Here is a 13,793-nt window from a genome sequence, read left to right as displayed (position 1 = left end):
TGTATAAAAGTAGTGTAGACAACGGTTTATGGAAAGAAAACCGTTATATAATATATTTTCATATTTATGAGTTAAAAATTCGCATTTTCTTGGTCAATTATTGTTTTTCTACTCTTTGTATTAAAATATATATTTATATTATGCATATATGCAAATATGTATTGTTCATTTGTAATACCAACACAATTTTGTAGTTCGGATGTGAGTATTAGTATGTGTTTTATGTTTACTATTTAGAAAGTACTGGATAGAATCTTTGTTATGTATAAGATTAGCTCAATATTAATTTTTAAATATTTTTTTCGATGATCTAACCGTACAGATGTCGAGAACATACAATATTAGTCATGTATAAAAAAAATTAAAATTTTTTATGTGTATTTTGTATGTTTTTTTAACAATACTAGTCAAACGTAAATTTTGTCTTATTGTAAAAAGGTATATTTTGTCCTGTAGTGTCTAACAGACAACGGTTTTTATACGTAACTCTATTGTATCATTGAAAATGACACAACTGTTAAACAAGTTATACCGTTGTTAGAGAATCCATTGTCTAAATTAAGCTCAAACAACGCTTTACGAAACATCCGTTGTATAAAAGTAGTGTAGACAACGGTTTGTGGGAAGGAAACCGTTGTATAATAAATTTTCATTTTAATGAGTTAAAAATTCGCATTTCCTTTATCAATTCTTGATCTAATGCAAGAAAAACCTATGACTATCAAGAAATTGTTTATTTTGTTATAACTTTGATTAGGACTTTTGAATCTTTGCACTCTCTTATGTACATTTATTTTCTTAAAATTCATTCAGTTAGACAACATTTTATTAGTTAGTACAGGCTTGTCTATAAGGCCTTGTTACGATGCTAACAAAAACACTTGTATGTTAGCTTTCCAGTCACACAACACTATGTAAAACCCTTGTTTGAACTACTCGTAAACAACACAAAAAATAAAACACTTGTCTAATTACAACAACGGTTTCTTGAACTATTGTCTGAAATTTCTTCACACATCGGCTCTCAAAACAGTTGTCTAACATGCATCATTACACAATACCACAGTTAATAAACCGTTGTCTGATTGAATTTACTAGACAATAGTTTTTTAACCGTTGTAGGTCGTAGGTGTTGGACAATAGTTTTTCGAGGACGAAAAGAAAGTGTTGTGTCTTTTTTCCAAACAACGCTTTTTTCATCGTGCGTTGTCTGATCAGTGTTGTCTAATGGTGTTTTTGTTGTAGTGTCATGTGGGACAGCTCTTTGATTGATGAGATACTAAAATTAACTGATCCTTCAGGGGGGCAGTTTTCCCTATCGAGTCCATTAGCTACAAATGCCACACAGATCGAATCAACTCCACCAGCTGCATCACAACCCTCGGAAAATGGGGAATCAAAGCTTCAGATGCAAGATCTTACTGAACAGATGGAGCTTCTGTCATCAAATGCAAAAAAGGTCTGATTTATTTTGCCTAGAACTTAAATCGTACATGTGTGAATTATATGAGGCTACACCAATGATGATATGGCAGGGCCAGACTATACTAATGTGTACACTGTGGTCATTGCACTCACAAGAAAATAGTGGTATTAGCCAATTTAGTTTTAGAGTTTGGTGACAATTCTCGACCTCGGTTACTTTTTTTAAGCTGACACCAAGTACCATAAAGCTCATTAAAATTTGGGTTTTTTGGGTTGTATTGTACATTGTGTGAGTAACTGTTTTTGCCCTATGATTTCATGTTTCTGACATAAGAGTGAGAAAGCTTGCTATAATATTTGCCACAGAAAGGGCTGTTTTTCCGCTTCCAGGTTGAGGAACCAACCCCACTCTTATATAAGAAACCCCAGCCGGTTGAACTCCCGGTTGTCAAATGACCGGAAATAGCCCGTCAAAAGGCTCATGTAACCGGCCCAATAAGTCCTATAACACTCAAGAATACTAGGAAAATAAATTAAAAATAAAATTAAGAGGGGTGTATTAGATTGGGATTTCAAAGCATTTTTTTGCATTTATAATCTTGAGATATTCAATTGGGATTTTAAATTATGATACAAAATCTGATGGTATTCAATTGAGATTTTAAATTACGCTTTAAAATCTGATGGTATTCAATTGGGATTGTTTAAAATCCATTAAAATATGATGGTTTTTTTTGAATTTCATAAAATGATGAATTTTGTGGCATTCTTCCGTGCATTTTAAGTTTTTTGAAATTCCACCAAAATCAATATGATTATGAAGCATTGTGCTTAAATCGTATCAACTTTGTGACATTTTATCAAGAATCCGCACAAAATCAAAATCACATACATTCCATTAAAATCCATAAACTAAAAACAATCCATTAAAATCTCAATCGAATACACCTCCGTAAGAGAATTTTCAAGAATTTTTTGAATATCTGTAAGGCGTGAAAGTCCAATTAGCCCATTAAGGACCCAATTCTGGAATGTTCCTAGAAAACTATTGAAAGGCCTAACAAACGGGACCAATCATCAATATACTTATATAAAGAAGAAGCATGGGGCGTTTAGGTGGCGCCTCTCGGAGAGCTCTGTTCTATTTTTCTAATTTTCTAGAATTTTTGGATGAAAAAATATCAAAAATAAAAACTGTCCTTTTTAGTTTTGGATATATTCGAATAACATTTCAGAATTAGAAGAAAGTTTCAGAACTACCTTTTTCAAAATCAATATGCTTATATAAAGGAGAAGCATGGGGCGTTTAGGTGGCGTCTCTCATAGAGCTCTGTTCTATTTTTCTAATTTTCTGAAATTTTTGATTGAAAAAATATCAAAAATAAAAATTATCTTTTTTAGTTTCGGATATATTGGAAGAAAGTTTCAGAACTAACTTTTTCAAAATATCAAAATCACATCAGAATTTGAAACTATCATCATATTTTTGAAAAAGGTGTATATCAAAAACCAAAAGGATTTATGATATTTTCTAATTTTCTGGAATTTTTGTATGAAAAAATATCAAAATTAAAAAAAAAATACCTTTTTTAGTTTCGGATATATTTAAAGAAAGTTTCAAAACTACCTTTTCCAAAATATCAAAATCAAATCAAAATTTGAAACTATCTCATATTTTTGGAAAAAGTGTATATCAAAAACCAAAAGAATTTTTTATAAGCCGGTCTTTTTCTCAAATCAACCCTAAAATTTAACGCACACAATTTTTTTTAACTTATTTGTCTTCCCCATCTAATACAATAATGAGTTACACTATACTAGATGTTTTCAATGGCGAAAAGATGATTGGTTAACGAGAGTAAGAGTTTGTCGGATGTGAGAGTCGACAAATCGAAACACCGGAGAACAATATAGCTTGTATATGATATTAATGGATGAAAAAATCAATAAATTAACTGTTATTGATACATGTTTGCTGGTTATTTTTTATAATATTTGTTTTCTTTATCGGACATGTTTGGTGTTGTTAATTTTTATGTTCACTTTGTATACATGAAAATATTATTCATGCAACAAATGATTAGTGTTCGGATTAATTACAGATATAATCTTAGGTATTTTCTTTTTCACTCTACAAATATTAATTTTAAATTATCAATATAATTTTTATAGGCCGCCGCAACGCGCGGTTTTTCAACTAATTTATCATCTAATAGGCCAAAAATAGCCTATTAAGAAATGACCCTCAAAAAGCCGGAAGTAGCAAATTAAATATTAAAATAAAAAAGATATTCAATCTGGAGGGTCCATATTCAACCTCATTTGAGATCAAATTCGGTGTTGAATCGAGACCCACAAGTTGTTTGACATACCGTGAAGTGAACCCCGGGCGCGTCTGGCTCACACTTGGACATCCTAAAGGGCCTCTATTCGACCACGTTCGAGGTCGAATGAAACCCTGAACTGAGGTCCTCAGGTCTTTTAACCTGGCCATCCAAAGAATATTCTATTCGACCTCATTCAATGTCAAATTTAACTCAGCAAGTAAGGTCGACATAATAATCGACCTGGACATCACAACATGCTTCTATTTGATCTCGTTTGAGATTGAACAAAAGCACAATATCAGGTTCATAGGTCGTTCGGCCTCGGCGCCTAAGATTTCAGGATGTTAGATATCGTTTAAGGTCGAATAGACCTGAAGGTGTAACCCGAAACAAATTTGATATGGGGTACATGGAAGGCTTATTCGACCGAGGTCGAATAGTAGCTGAAAATTAAAAATTCTAATGTTCTAATAATCTTAGAACATTAGAATTATATTTCAGAAAATTATTTAAAGGCTCATAAATATTCTAAAATTTTATATTAAATCATGAAAAATTTCAATAAAAATGGAATTAATCCCCTAAAAGATATGAGAATGCTTTCGAGCACTATATTTGTAATAAATATTGATAAAATTACTTGATGTGCAATAAAGAAGGCTCGAAAATTCATGTAAAAGGCTCATAAAGTCATATATAAGGCTCCGAAAGTCATATATAAGGCTCTGGAAACCATGCAAGGACTCTAAAACTTTTGAAATATTTCTACGGCACTTATCCAAAGTTGGGGACCAAATCCTAATTGTGTTTCGATTTATTGTAAGGCCTAAAAGGAATAAAGCCCATTTAAAAGGCCCATACTTGTAATTTATTAATTAATTGCGTAATTAATTAATATAGGCTAAAAGCCCATTGGACATCCACATTTGAGATACGTAGGTTGTGAAACCTCAGGACATGTGCCCTCAACCCTGTTTAAATCCGTATCTAGTCTAACTATCAATCTATCAAGAAGAATGAACTTAAGAGTTCTAGACAGATTGTAACTCTTCAGAGATGACTATCTAGAGTCCTAGACAACCATCAACAACTTAGGATAATGATAAATGATCAATTCTATCATATCTCCAATGCAAACACCTACTCCAAATCAATATCTAAAACTTGATATGTCTATATAGAGAGCTCTACCCCTCACAACTAGGCCCACAGGCCTTGCCAAGCCCCACCTAGGGGTCCATTCTTGGTGTCCACAAACCTCCCCATACTCTTAAAAGCATTAGTTCGCATTTAAGGATGTATTTAGTAGTTTGTATTGGAGTAAGACAATATATATATATATATATATATATATATATATATATATACATACATATATATATATATATATAGTAAAGTTCTATGGAGACCACTTATATTGGAGACCGTGGAGACCACTTATGTTCTGCAAGCGAAATATTGCATAAAAACATTGCAAAACGTATAGTTTTGCACATCATGTTGTACAAAATCATTATTTCACTTTAAAATCTTGAATATCATATAAGTTTCGCATGTAGAACATTATAAAATGTTATATTCTACGAAATATATTTAGTTTGCAGGACATTGTTCAACTTGCAGAACATACATTATATATTTATGAAACATAGATGATCTTCAACAATTTTAATGAATACATGATATTTGTTGAACATACTTCACAAAAGAAAAGTTCTATGGAGACTGATTTTTGTGGAGGTTTTAGAAACTTAATCACAGCCATCCATTTCTTACCCATCTAAGGGCCTGCAGATATTTGTACAACAAGAAAAAAGTCTAAATCCTGCATAACATAAAATAATAATTACATAATATTGGTGTTCAATCACCGAATCCTAACAAATAAAAATAATAATTGCATACAAAATAAAGATGTAGTTGGACATTGCTATGATTGGCATTGAACTCATTGTCATTGTCTTGCAATGAATTGAATTTGTTGCAAAACAAAATAACACTTGGATATATCACAAATATGCGGGACAAATTATTAATATTACATATCTAGAAATGCAGAACAAAAATAGTCTAAATTATTAAGATAGTTTTGAATTAAAACCGAAACAATAAATGCAGGATAAGAATACAAGATCTTAGAGACTACAAGATCTACCGTTAAAATAATATGTCAATTAATGGACATGATTAAATATTCTTTGTCATGCATTTCCGATAATATTCATGTAGTTTATAAAATAGATTCTTGGGATAATATTCATGTAGTTTGTAGAATATTACTCGAAATGCAAGACAAGAATATTATCGGAAATGCAGGACAAAAATATTTAATCATATCCATTAGTTTTTATTGTAGTTAAAAGAATCGTAATATTAAAATAGTTATTAGAATAGTTATTGAAAAGAATCGTGATATTAGAATAGTTATCGAAAAAAATCATGATATTAGAATAGTTATTGGAAATTTAATTTATTTTTAAAAAAAATCATAGAAAATATAAATAAGTTCTCAATTAAGTTACCAATTCTTTTCTATTTTAAAATTTTAAATTGATTTATTTGTTTTGTTAGAACCCAATATCAAATACATAGGAGAATCTAAAAATCCAAGGCAAAAATAATATATTAATTTTTTATTTAAAATATTTTTTAAAATGTTTAACAAATATGTTTGATTACAAGGACACCTATCATATCATATAGTAAAAACAAGTAGTAGAATCTTGTAGAACTTGATTTAAAATATTCATTCAAATCAATTTCTATTCAATGATTCTTTGCTAGAATCCAATATCAAACATCTACTAGAATCTCAACATATGATTATAAGATTGATATTAGTAAAATTATAATTTAATTTGAAGTTGTTAGGTGTTCCGTTTGTTGATCATATATGATTTATTATGTGTTCTTTTTAAATAAATTAAAATTTGAATTATCATAATTTATTTAGTTAAGTGATAATTAATTAAGATTCTAGTAATTAATATTATAATATTAATATTACAAATTTACTAAAAATTATATACAATGACTCAAGTTCTTTAATTATCTTTTGCTTTTAATATAAAATTTAAATATGGGAACAACACTTTTGAGAACCCTCATTTCAAAAATAATTGAACGAGTAGTGTAAAGAATCTCTTTATTAACTATATATTATAATAATTTTTTTAATTCAACTTCGTAAATAAATATTTAAAAATTCTACAATGTATTAATCTATAATATTTGAGGGAACATTTTAAAGTAATATAAATTTCATAAAATATCAATTTAAAGATTCTAATATATATTATTCTACATATTTGAGTGAACATTTATTAGAATATCAAGATTAATAACAAAATTGGATCAAAATTATATCATTTTTAAAAATTTGTCATTTCAACATAATCTATCCATGTACAATAATTATGAATAAATTATGTGTAATATCATATTATCATAACTCCTTTATCATATTATTCTATTATTTATATCTTAAAAATATCTAATATTTACGGGAACACTACTATAAAATTATCTATAATAACAAATTATGATATTATTTTTATATTATATTAGATACCTTGTAAATGAATGCACAAATGAACACTTATCAGAATCTTAACTCGAATTATTCGTCAAGGAGACTTATATTAAAGCGAACATTTTGAAGAATATTAATTTTTAAATAATAAAATTCTCAAATAATTCATATTAAAATATGTGAAATATCTAAATATAAAAAGTCTTTAAATGAATGTATTAAAGAATCTTACTTTTTATTATCAAATATCAAAATATTCTCTAAGATATTTTTAAAATACTATACTAAAAAATAAATATCAAAAGACTCTCTAAGATATTTTTTATGATTAATAATAAATATTTGTGCCGTGTAAGATTCTTTTAAAATTTGAGATTTTTCTTGTATAAATTATTTACCTTGTGATATTTTTTTGACTATTCTAATATTTTTAATAATTGCATTGAGCGATATTCTTTTGACCGAATTCCATTGAGTGATTCCCTACATGTGAAAAATATAATTCATATCAATGAGTATTAAGACCTTATTAAATTTCAAATTTTTAAATATTTATTTTCAGAAAAACATTTAATAGAATAATACGAGTGAAAAACACTAATTTTTATATATAATTTTCATCAAAAGAATCTGCATAAAAATATGCATCAAAACACATAACGAATGGTTAAATTTTATTAGTATGAATATGAACACTTGAAGAAATCCAATTACATTTAAACTGAATTACCTCTCCTATAGTTAAATGAGAAAATATTTTTCGGATTCCGTTGAGATCTCCAACCTACGACAAAAAAAACAATCTTATCTAAAGATTCTTTAAAATACTATCTTAAATAATAAATTTTGAAAAGATTCTCTAAGATATTTTTTATGATTAATAAGAAATATTTGTGCCATGTAAGATTCTTTTAAAATTTGAGATTTTTCTAATTGTATGAATTATTTACCTTATGATATTCTTTTGATTGTTCTAATATTTTTAATAATTTCTTTGAGTGATATTCTTTTGACCGAATTCCATTGAGTGATTTTCTACATGTGAAAAATATAATTCATATCGATGAGTATTAAGACCTTATTAAGTTTAAAATTTTTAAATATTTATTTTCAGAAAAACATTTAATAGAAAATACGAGTGAAAGATTTTAATTTTTATATATAATTTTCATCAACAAAATCTGCATCAAAACACTTAATGAAATCTTGCTAAATCTTATTCTTGTGAATGTAAACACTTAACGGAATTCCATTACCCTTAAACTGAAATACCTATCATATAATTAAATGAGAAAATATTTTATCGGATTCCGCTGAGAAATCTCCTACCTACGACAAGTTTAAAATTTGAAATTTGAAATTCAAATTAAATACTGATTGAATGATTGAGATATGGATAATATAGAAAAGAAAATCAATTAATTGCAAATCTTATTAAATGTACTTATTAAATGCATTAAATATATTACTGATTGAATGCATTAAATATATTACTGATTGAATGCATTAAATATATTACTGATTGAATGCATTAAATATATGTAGAAGATTACTATAATATCCCTTAGAGCATCTCCAACGGCGTTGGCTATAATCGTTGGCTAAATTGAACCTGTAAGATATTATGTAAAATTTGCTGAACCGGTAAGACATTGTGGCTATATTGGTTGGCTATAATTTAAAAATAGAATGTTATTAATATTTTAGTTTGTTAAAATAGAATATATATATATATAAGTTTGATATGGTAATAAATGATATGCAATCATCCTACAGATTTCTTACATACCTGTAGAGGTTCGACAAATATAGCCATCAATAGGAGGTTGGCTAAAATTATAGACAACAGGTTCACGTGGTTGGAGTACGCTTTTTTCAACAGGTTGGCTAAATTTTTTATATTTGGAATGCCAACTCACTTTTTAGCTAAAGGTTTTGTATGGTTGGAGATGCTCTTAAGAATTAGATTTGATTGATTTTTTGATAAATCATAATTTATATTATGATTATAAAATCAACGGTGATTAAGCGGGTTTCTCGGTTTTCTTGATAAGCTGAGTTTTCTTAGGATCTTTCTCATATATATATATATATATATACTATACCTAAATGACCCACCCCTTATATGTAATCACCCACCTAGGGCCCACCCTCTCCCCTATTCAATCCACCTCGGGCCCGCTAGGGCCTCGCCAAGGCTCCTCACAGGCCCTGGACAGGCTCCAGACAGTCTTAAAGAGCCAAACCTTGACCCACCATGGTCCCACTAGGCCCCGACTTGGCCCTATTAGGCCCCACTTAGATCCTGTCTAGGCCCATCTCGGGGTCCATCCCCAATCCCAAAACCCGTATCATTCTACTAAATCGCATTGGTTTCTATATATATATATATATATATATATATATATATATATATATATATAAACATACACACACAGACATATATAATATTTATATTCAAAACCTTCCTACAATTTAGTTTGATTCATCTTGTGGGGAGTCATAATATTTGTAAAGTTTTAAAATCATGCTTTCGCCTCGTCATCAGCAAAAACGGGCCTTTTCCTAGCCCATTCTCCGTATTTACAATGTATATTTTGACTCTAAACTCAGGGTTATAAAATCTAGTCTCCAATACCTATCATTTCAATTCTCACTTAAATTCTAGTCAAATAGACCATCCTTAAATTTTGAAAAGCTTATACTTTCTTCATATGGCGACTGAAGGTAAAATTGATCTGTCCAACAATGGCGATTCAATTGTAGTTCCATCTTCATTGTTAAAAAAGAAAGTGAACCCTTTTATTAAGAAATTATATGATATGGTTGATGATTCTACCACCGATAGAGTTATATGTTGGGGCCCAATGAATAATAGCTTCGTTGTGAAGGATCCAGAGGAATTCGAAAGAGACATTTTGCCAAAGTGCTTCAAGCACAATAAAATTACAAGCTTCATCCGCCAGTTGAATTTTTATGTACGTCATTTCTTTTTCTATATTCTCTACATTTCTTTGATTGTTCCTTATTCGAGCGTTTTTCTGTGTGTGTGTGTGAGTATATTTATTTAATGTTTAATCTTTTTGACCGGGGTAAATAGTTTTAATAATATTCATGAAAATTGATTAACAATTTAACAAAAGATACATGAACTTTGGACATTTGGAGTTGTTTGTTTATGTTCTTGACTACATATCAATTTAGGTTGCTTTTTGATTAATTTCTTTCTTACTATTGTCATTACAGCCTTAAACGGGCTAAATTAGTTATATTTTTCTTATCTATTTTATGTCATCTAAGAACTTGCTAATTAAGTGTTGAGATATAGAGTGTGTATGCAATCTAGATTTTAATGGATTAATGATAATATATGATTTTTAATGGATTGTTAGTGCTTTTGGTTTCATGTGAAGTCTAGCAAATTCTCAATACAATATCATTCAGTTGATGTAGAATTATTAGAATTTAGGCATAAAATTTAAAAATCTCTCCTAATTGAATACCACTAGATTTGTAAGTATAATTTAAAATCCTGATTGAATATCATCAGATTTTTAGGATAATTTAAAATCTTAATTGAATATCTAAAGATTCTTATACATACTTAAAATTTTGAATCAAATATACGTGGATTTCAAGAATGAAAGAATATATAATCTTATCTAAAGAATACTTTTGATTTTAATTCCATATACCTTTTCCTTTATTTAAAAAGGTGTGAAATGAAAAGGAAAAAGCCACTCCCTTTGTTTTAATATATGACGTTTGACTTTTTGGCACATATTTTTTAGTACTTTGACTGGGTAGTTAAAAGTATTATTTTTATAATCTTCTTTTTCTGAAAAAAATATGTAATCAAAATTTTAATTCACAAAAAAAATCAATTAAAAATAATAAGTTTTACTATCCGGTCACCCCACCTAAAAGTCCGTGCCAAAGTCAAAAGGGTCGTATAAAAAATATAGAGGTAGTAACAAATAGATAAGTAAATGATCCACACATGTTAGAAATTACCTCATACAGTCATGTTAATTAATAACCCGAAAAATGCAATTTTCTTATATAATAGAATATTTCTTAAGCTAAGACTTATTTGAATAATACTTAAAATGTTATAATACTTTTATATGTATTTGCCTCTCCAATATGTGCTATATATAGAGTTAATTTTGATACAAAAAATATTTGCCAATTTCAGTATTCACATAATTCCATTTGTTGCAGCTAATAGCTACCTTGTTGTTTTAACTATAGTCTTTAATTTATTTTTTCTTTTGACTTGAGTCTTGTTTTTATTGTGTCCAAAATATGCATCACACGCACCTATGCCTAGCTTCTTATCAGAAGGAAAATAAAAATTCAAATTTTTAGTTTATATTTATTCAATATTCTATTTAGTTCAGTAGAGAAAATCAAATAATAGATCAAGGGATTATCCAAAAGTGTGACATAAACTGGTACATTACCTAAAAAGAGAGATTTCATCAATTATTGAGAGAAATGTAGGGGCTTGTTCAAACCATAAGCATTTTTCAACATTATACACCAAAATTAGCCATAGATCATTTTAGATCATGTTTGGTTGGCATTGTTGTTGCAAGCATAAAATTATGGCTCAATCGAACTCGAGTCCAAGTTATTTAGTCAAATTCGAGCCTAAAATTGACTCGACTGGGCTCGTTTATGCCCTAGTGAATTTTCAAGCATTTATTCAAGCAAGTTATCTTTGTTATTGTTTTGTTCATATATATATTGTTTCTCAAAGATGTCCTATCAACAAAGTTAACAAAATTCGGCACAACTCCGTGTGATTCTGAGTGTAAAAGTAGCAACCAAGAACTTGAATTTAGTCCCTGTTTCTTATTTGCTAGATTATCTCATCAACAGTTTCGTCTATAATCTTTTACATCCCTGTGCTGCAAAATGGCTTTTCACTCGAGAATAAGGCGTGATCCACAAAAATAAATGCATGTCTTACATATTGTGTAGTTAAATGATGTTGATATTTGCTACTAATCAAATATGATCAGTTTTCACCTTAGTATTTCTAATCTATTTCGTGTTATTTGAACAACCTGCAGGGATTTAAGAGGGCTGATCCTCACTTGTTGGAGTTCACAAACGAGGGTTTCGTAAAAGGCCAAAGGCATTTGCTCAGTAGCATTGAACGTCGTGAATCTAATCATAGGCGAAACCAACAGCCACATCATGCAATAAAGAGAGCTCAACAGTTGAGACATCTGCTGAAGGTGGTTAAACCTGTCGTGGAGGAAGATATTGAAGGTCTCGATAGAGACTTTAATAATGTCCTCAAGCAGGAGGTTGTTGTGTTGAACAAGAAGGCACATACAACTGTTACACAGTTGGAATCTATAACACAACGCCTTACTGGAATCGAGCAAAGAGACCAAGGAATTATGTCCTTCCTAAAGGCTGTGAACCCTGACTATGAACCTGGTATTGACAGTTTCTCCCCTGGTTCAGATTTAATCTGGGGCAGCTCTTCGATGAGAGGATAAAATCGATGGATCCTGAGGACTCCACCCCAGAAAGCTGCCAGTACCAATAGATATCTGATGTGCACCTCATCTTTGTTTGGAACCTTTTCTTTAAAACATCTGTACTATGAAATTAATTTTGGTTCTAAGATCCACATTAGGGTGGACTATCACAGATACATTCGAATGTCCTTTTAAGAATGATTATTTTTGTCAATTTGAATCAAAATCTGGTTATGTTGACATTCTTTTAAAGCAAACATAGCATGTTAGCATAGTCATTTCTAATTATCTAATCTAAGTGTTTTTAAAACAGAAAATGGTAGTTGTCATAATACTTTTTCCAAATGATAATAGTATCACCTATATAATATATATATGATGGATCGGATACATACACGTCCACAAATTAAAATACGTTTTATATAGTTTCACGTCGTTAATTGGGATAATTTTAGATTCTCTAGCATCTCAAACTGAACGATTACTTTCATGTTTAATAATGAGTTTTTACCTGAAACTCTCCTCATTTCTTATATAATAGTAAGTTTTATTGTACGTGACGTTGTATACTAAAAATTTATGAATTATTTTTTCTTACATAATTATGCAAATAAACTAGTTTAAACAAGAAATAGGTTAATCTAACACAGATGGAGAACCTATAATTATTGTTACATATTGTGTTTACAAATCTAAATAAAAGGAAAAGAGTACATCTACGAATAAATACTCTATATGTTTTTCCCATTTGTTTATAACTGAGTTGAGCACAGAGATGAAGAAACACGTATAAATAGTAAAAAAGAAAAGAAAGAAAAAGTGAATAAAGTGATAAGGTCTATCGATATTTAGTTGATAAATTTTTAAAGAGTGAGTGAGAATTTTTATTTATTAAATTTATCACATGTTGAAAAGTTTCGAAATAGAAATAATTGAATGATACATTCATTAAAAAAATTAAACAATTAGTAGGAGTGGGAGAGTAAATAACATATAGAGTATTTAAAT

At 29.1% G+C, this 13,793-nt stretch overlaps 1 protein-coding gene across 1 annotated transcript; it reads left to right on the top strand.

Moving 5' to 3' along the window:
* The first annotated feature begins 1,249 nt into the window (after nucleotides 1–1,249).
* LOC135151466 (heat shock factor protein HSF8-like) lies at nucleotides 1,250–12,803 on the top strand. Its single transcript, XM_064089921.1, has 2 exons — nucleotides 1,250–1,459; nucleotides 12,366–12,803. The coding sequence occupies exons 1-2, from the start codon at nucleotides 1,250–1,252 to the stop codon at nucleotides 12,801–12,803; spliced, it is 648 nt and encodes a 215-aa protein (XP_063945991.1).
* The last annotated feature ends 990 nt before the right edge of the window (nucleotides 12,804–13,793 follow it).

This window comes from Daucus carota, chromosome 3, assembly GCF_001625215.2.
Source record: "Daucus carota subsp. sativus chromosome 3, DH1 v3.0, whole genome shotgun sequence".
Classification (NCBI taxonomy): domain Eukaryota; kingdom Viridiplantae; phylum Streptophyta; class Magnoliopsida; order Apiales; family Apiaceae; genus Daucus; species Daucus carota.
Note: the sequence above shows the minus strand (reverse complement) of the source record. Positions and strands in the feature narration are given on the sequence as shown.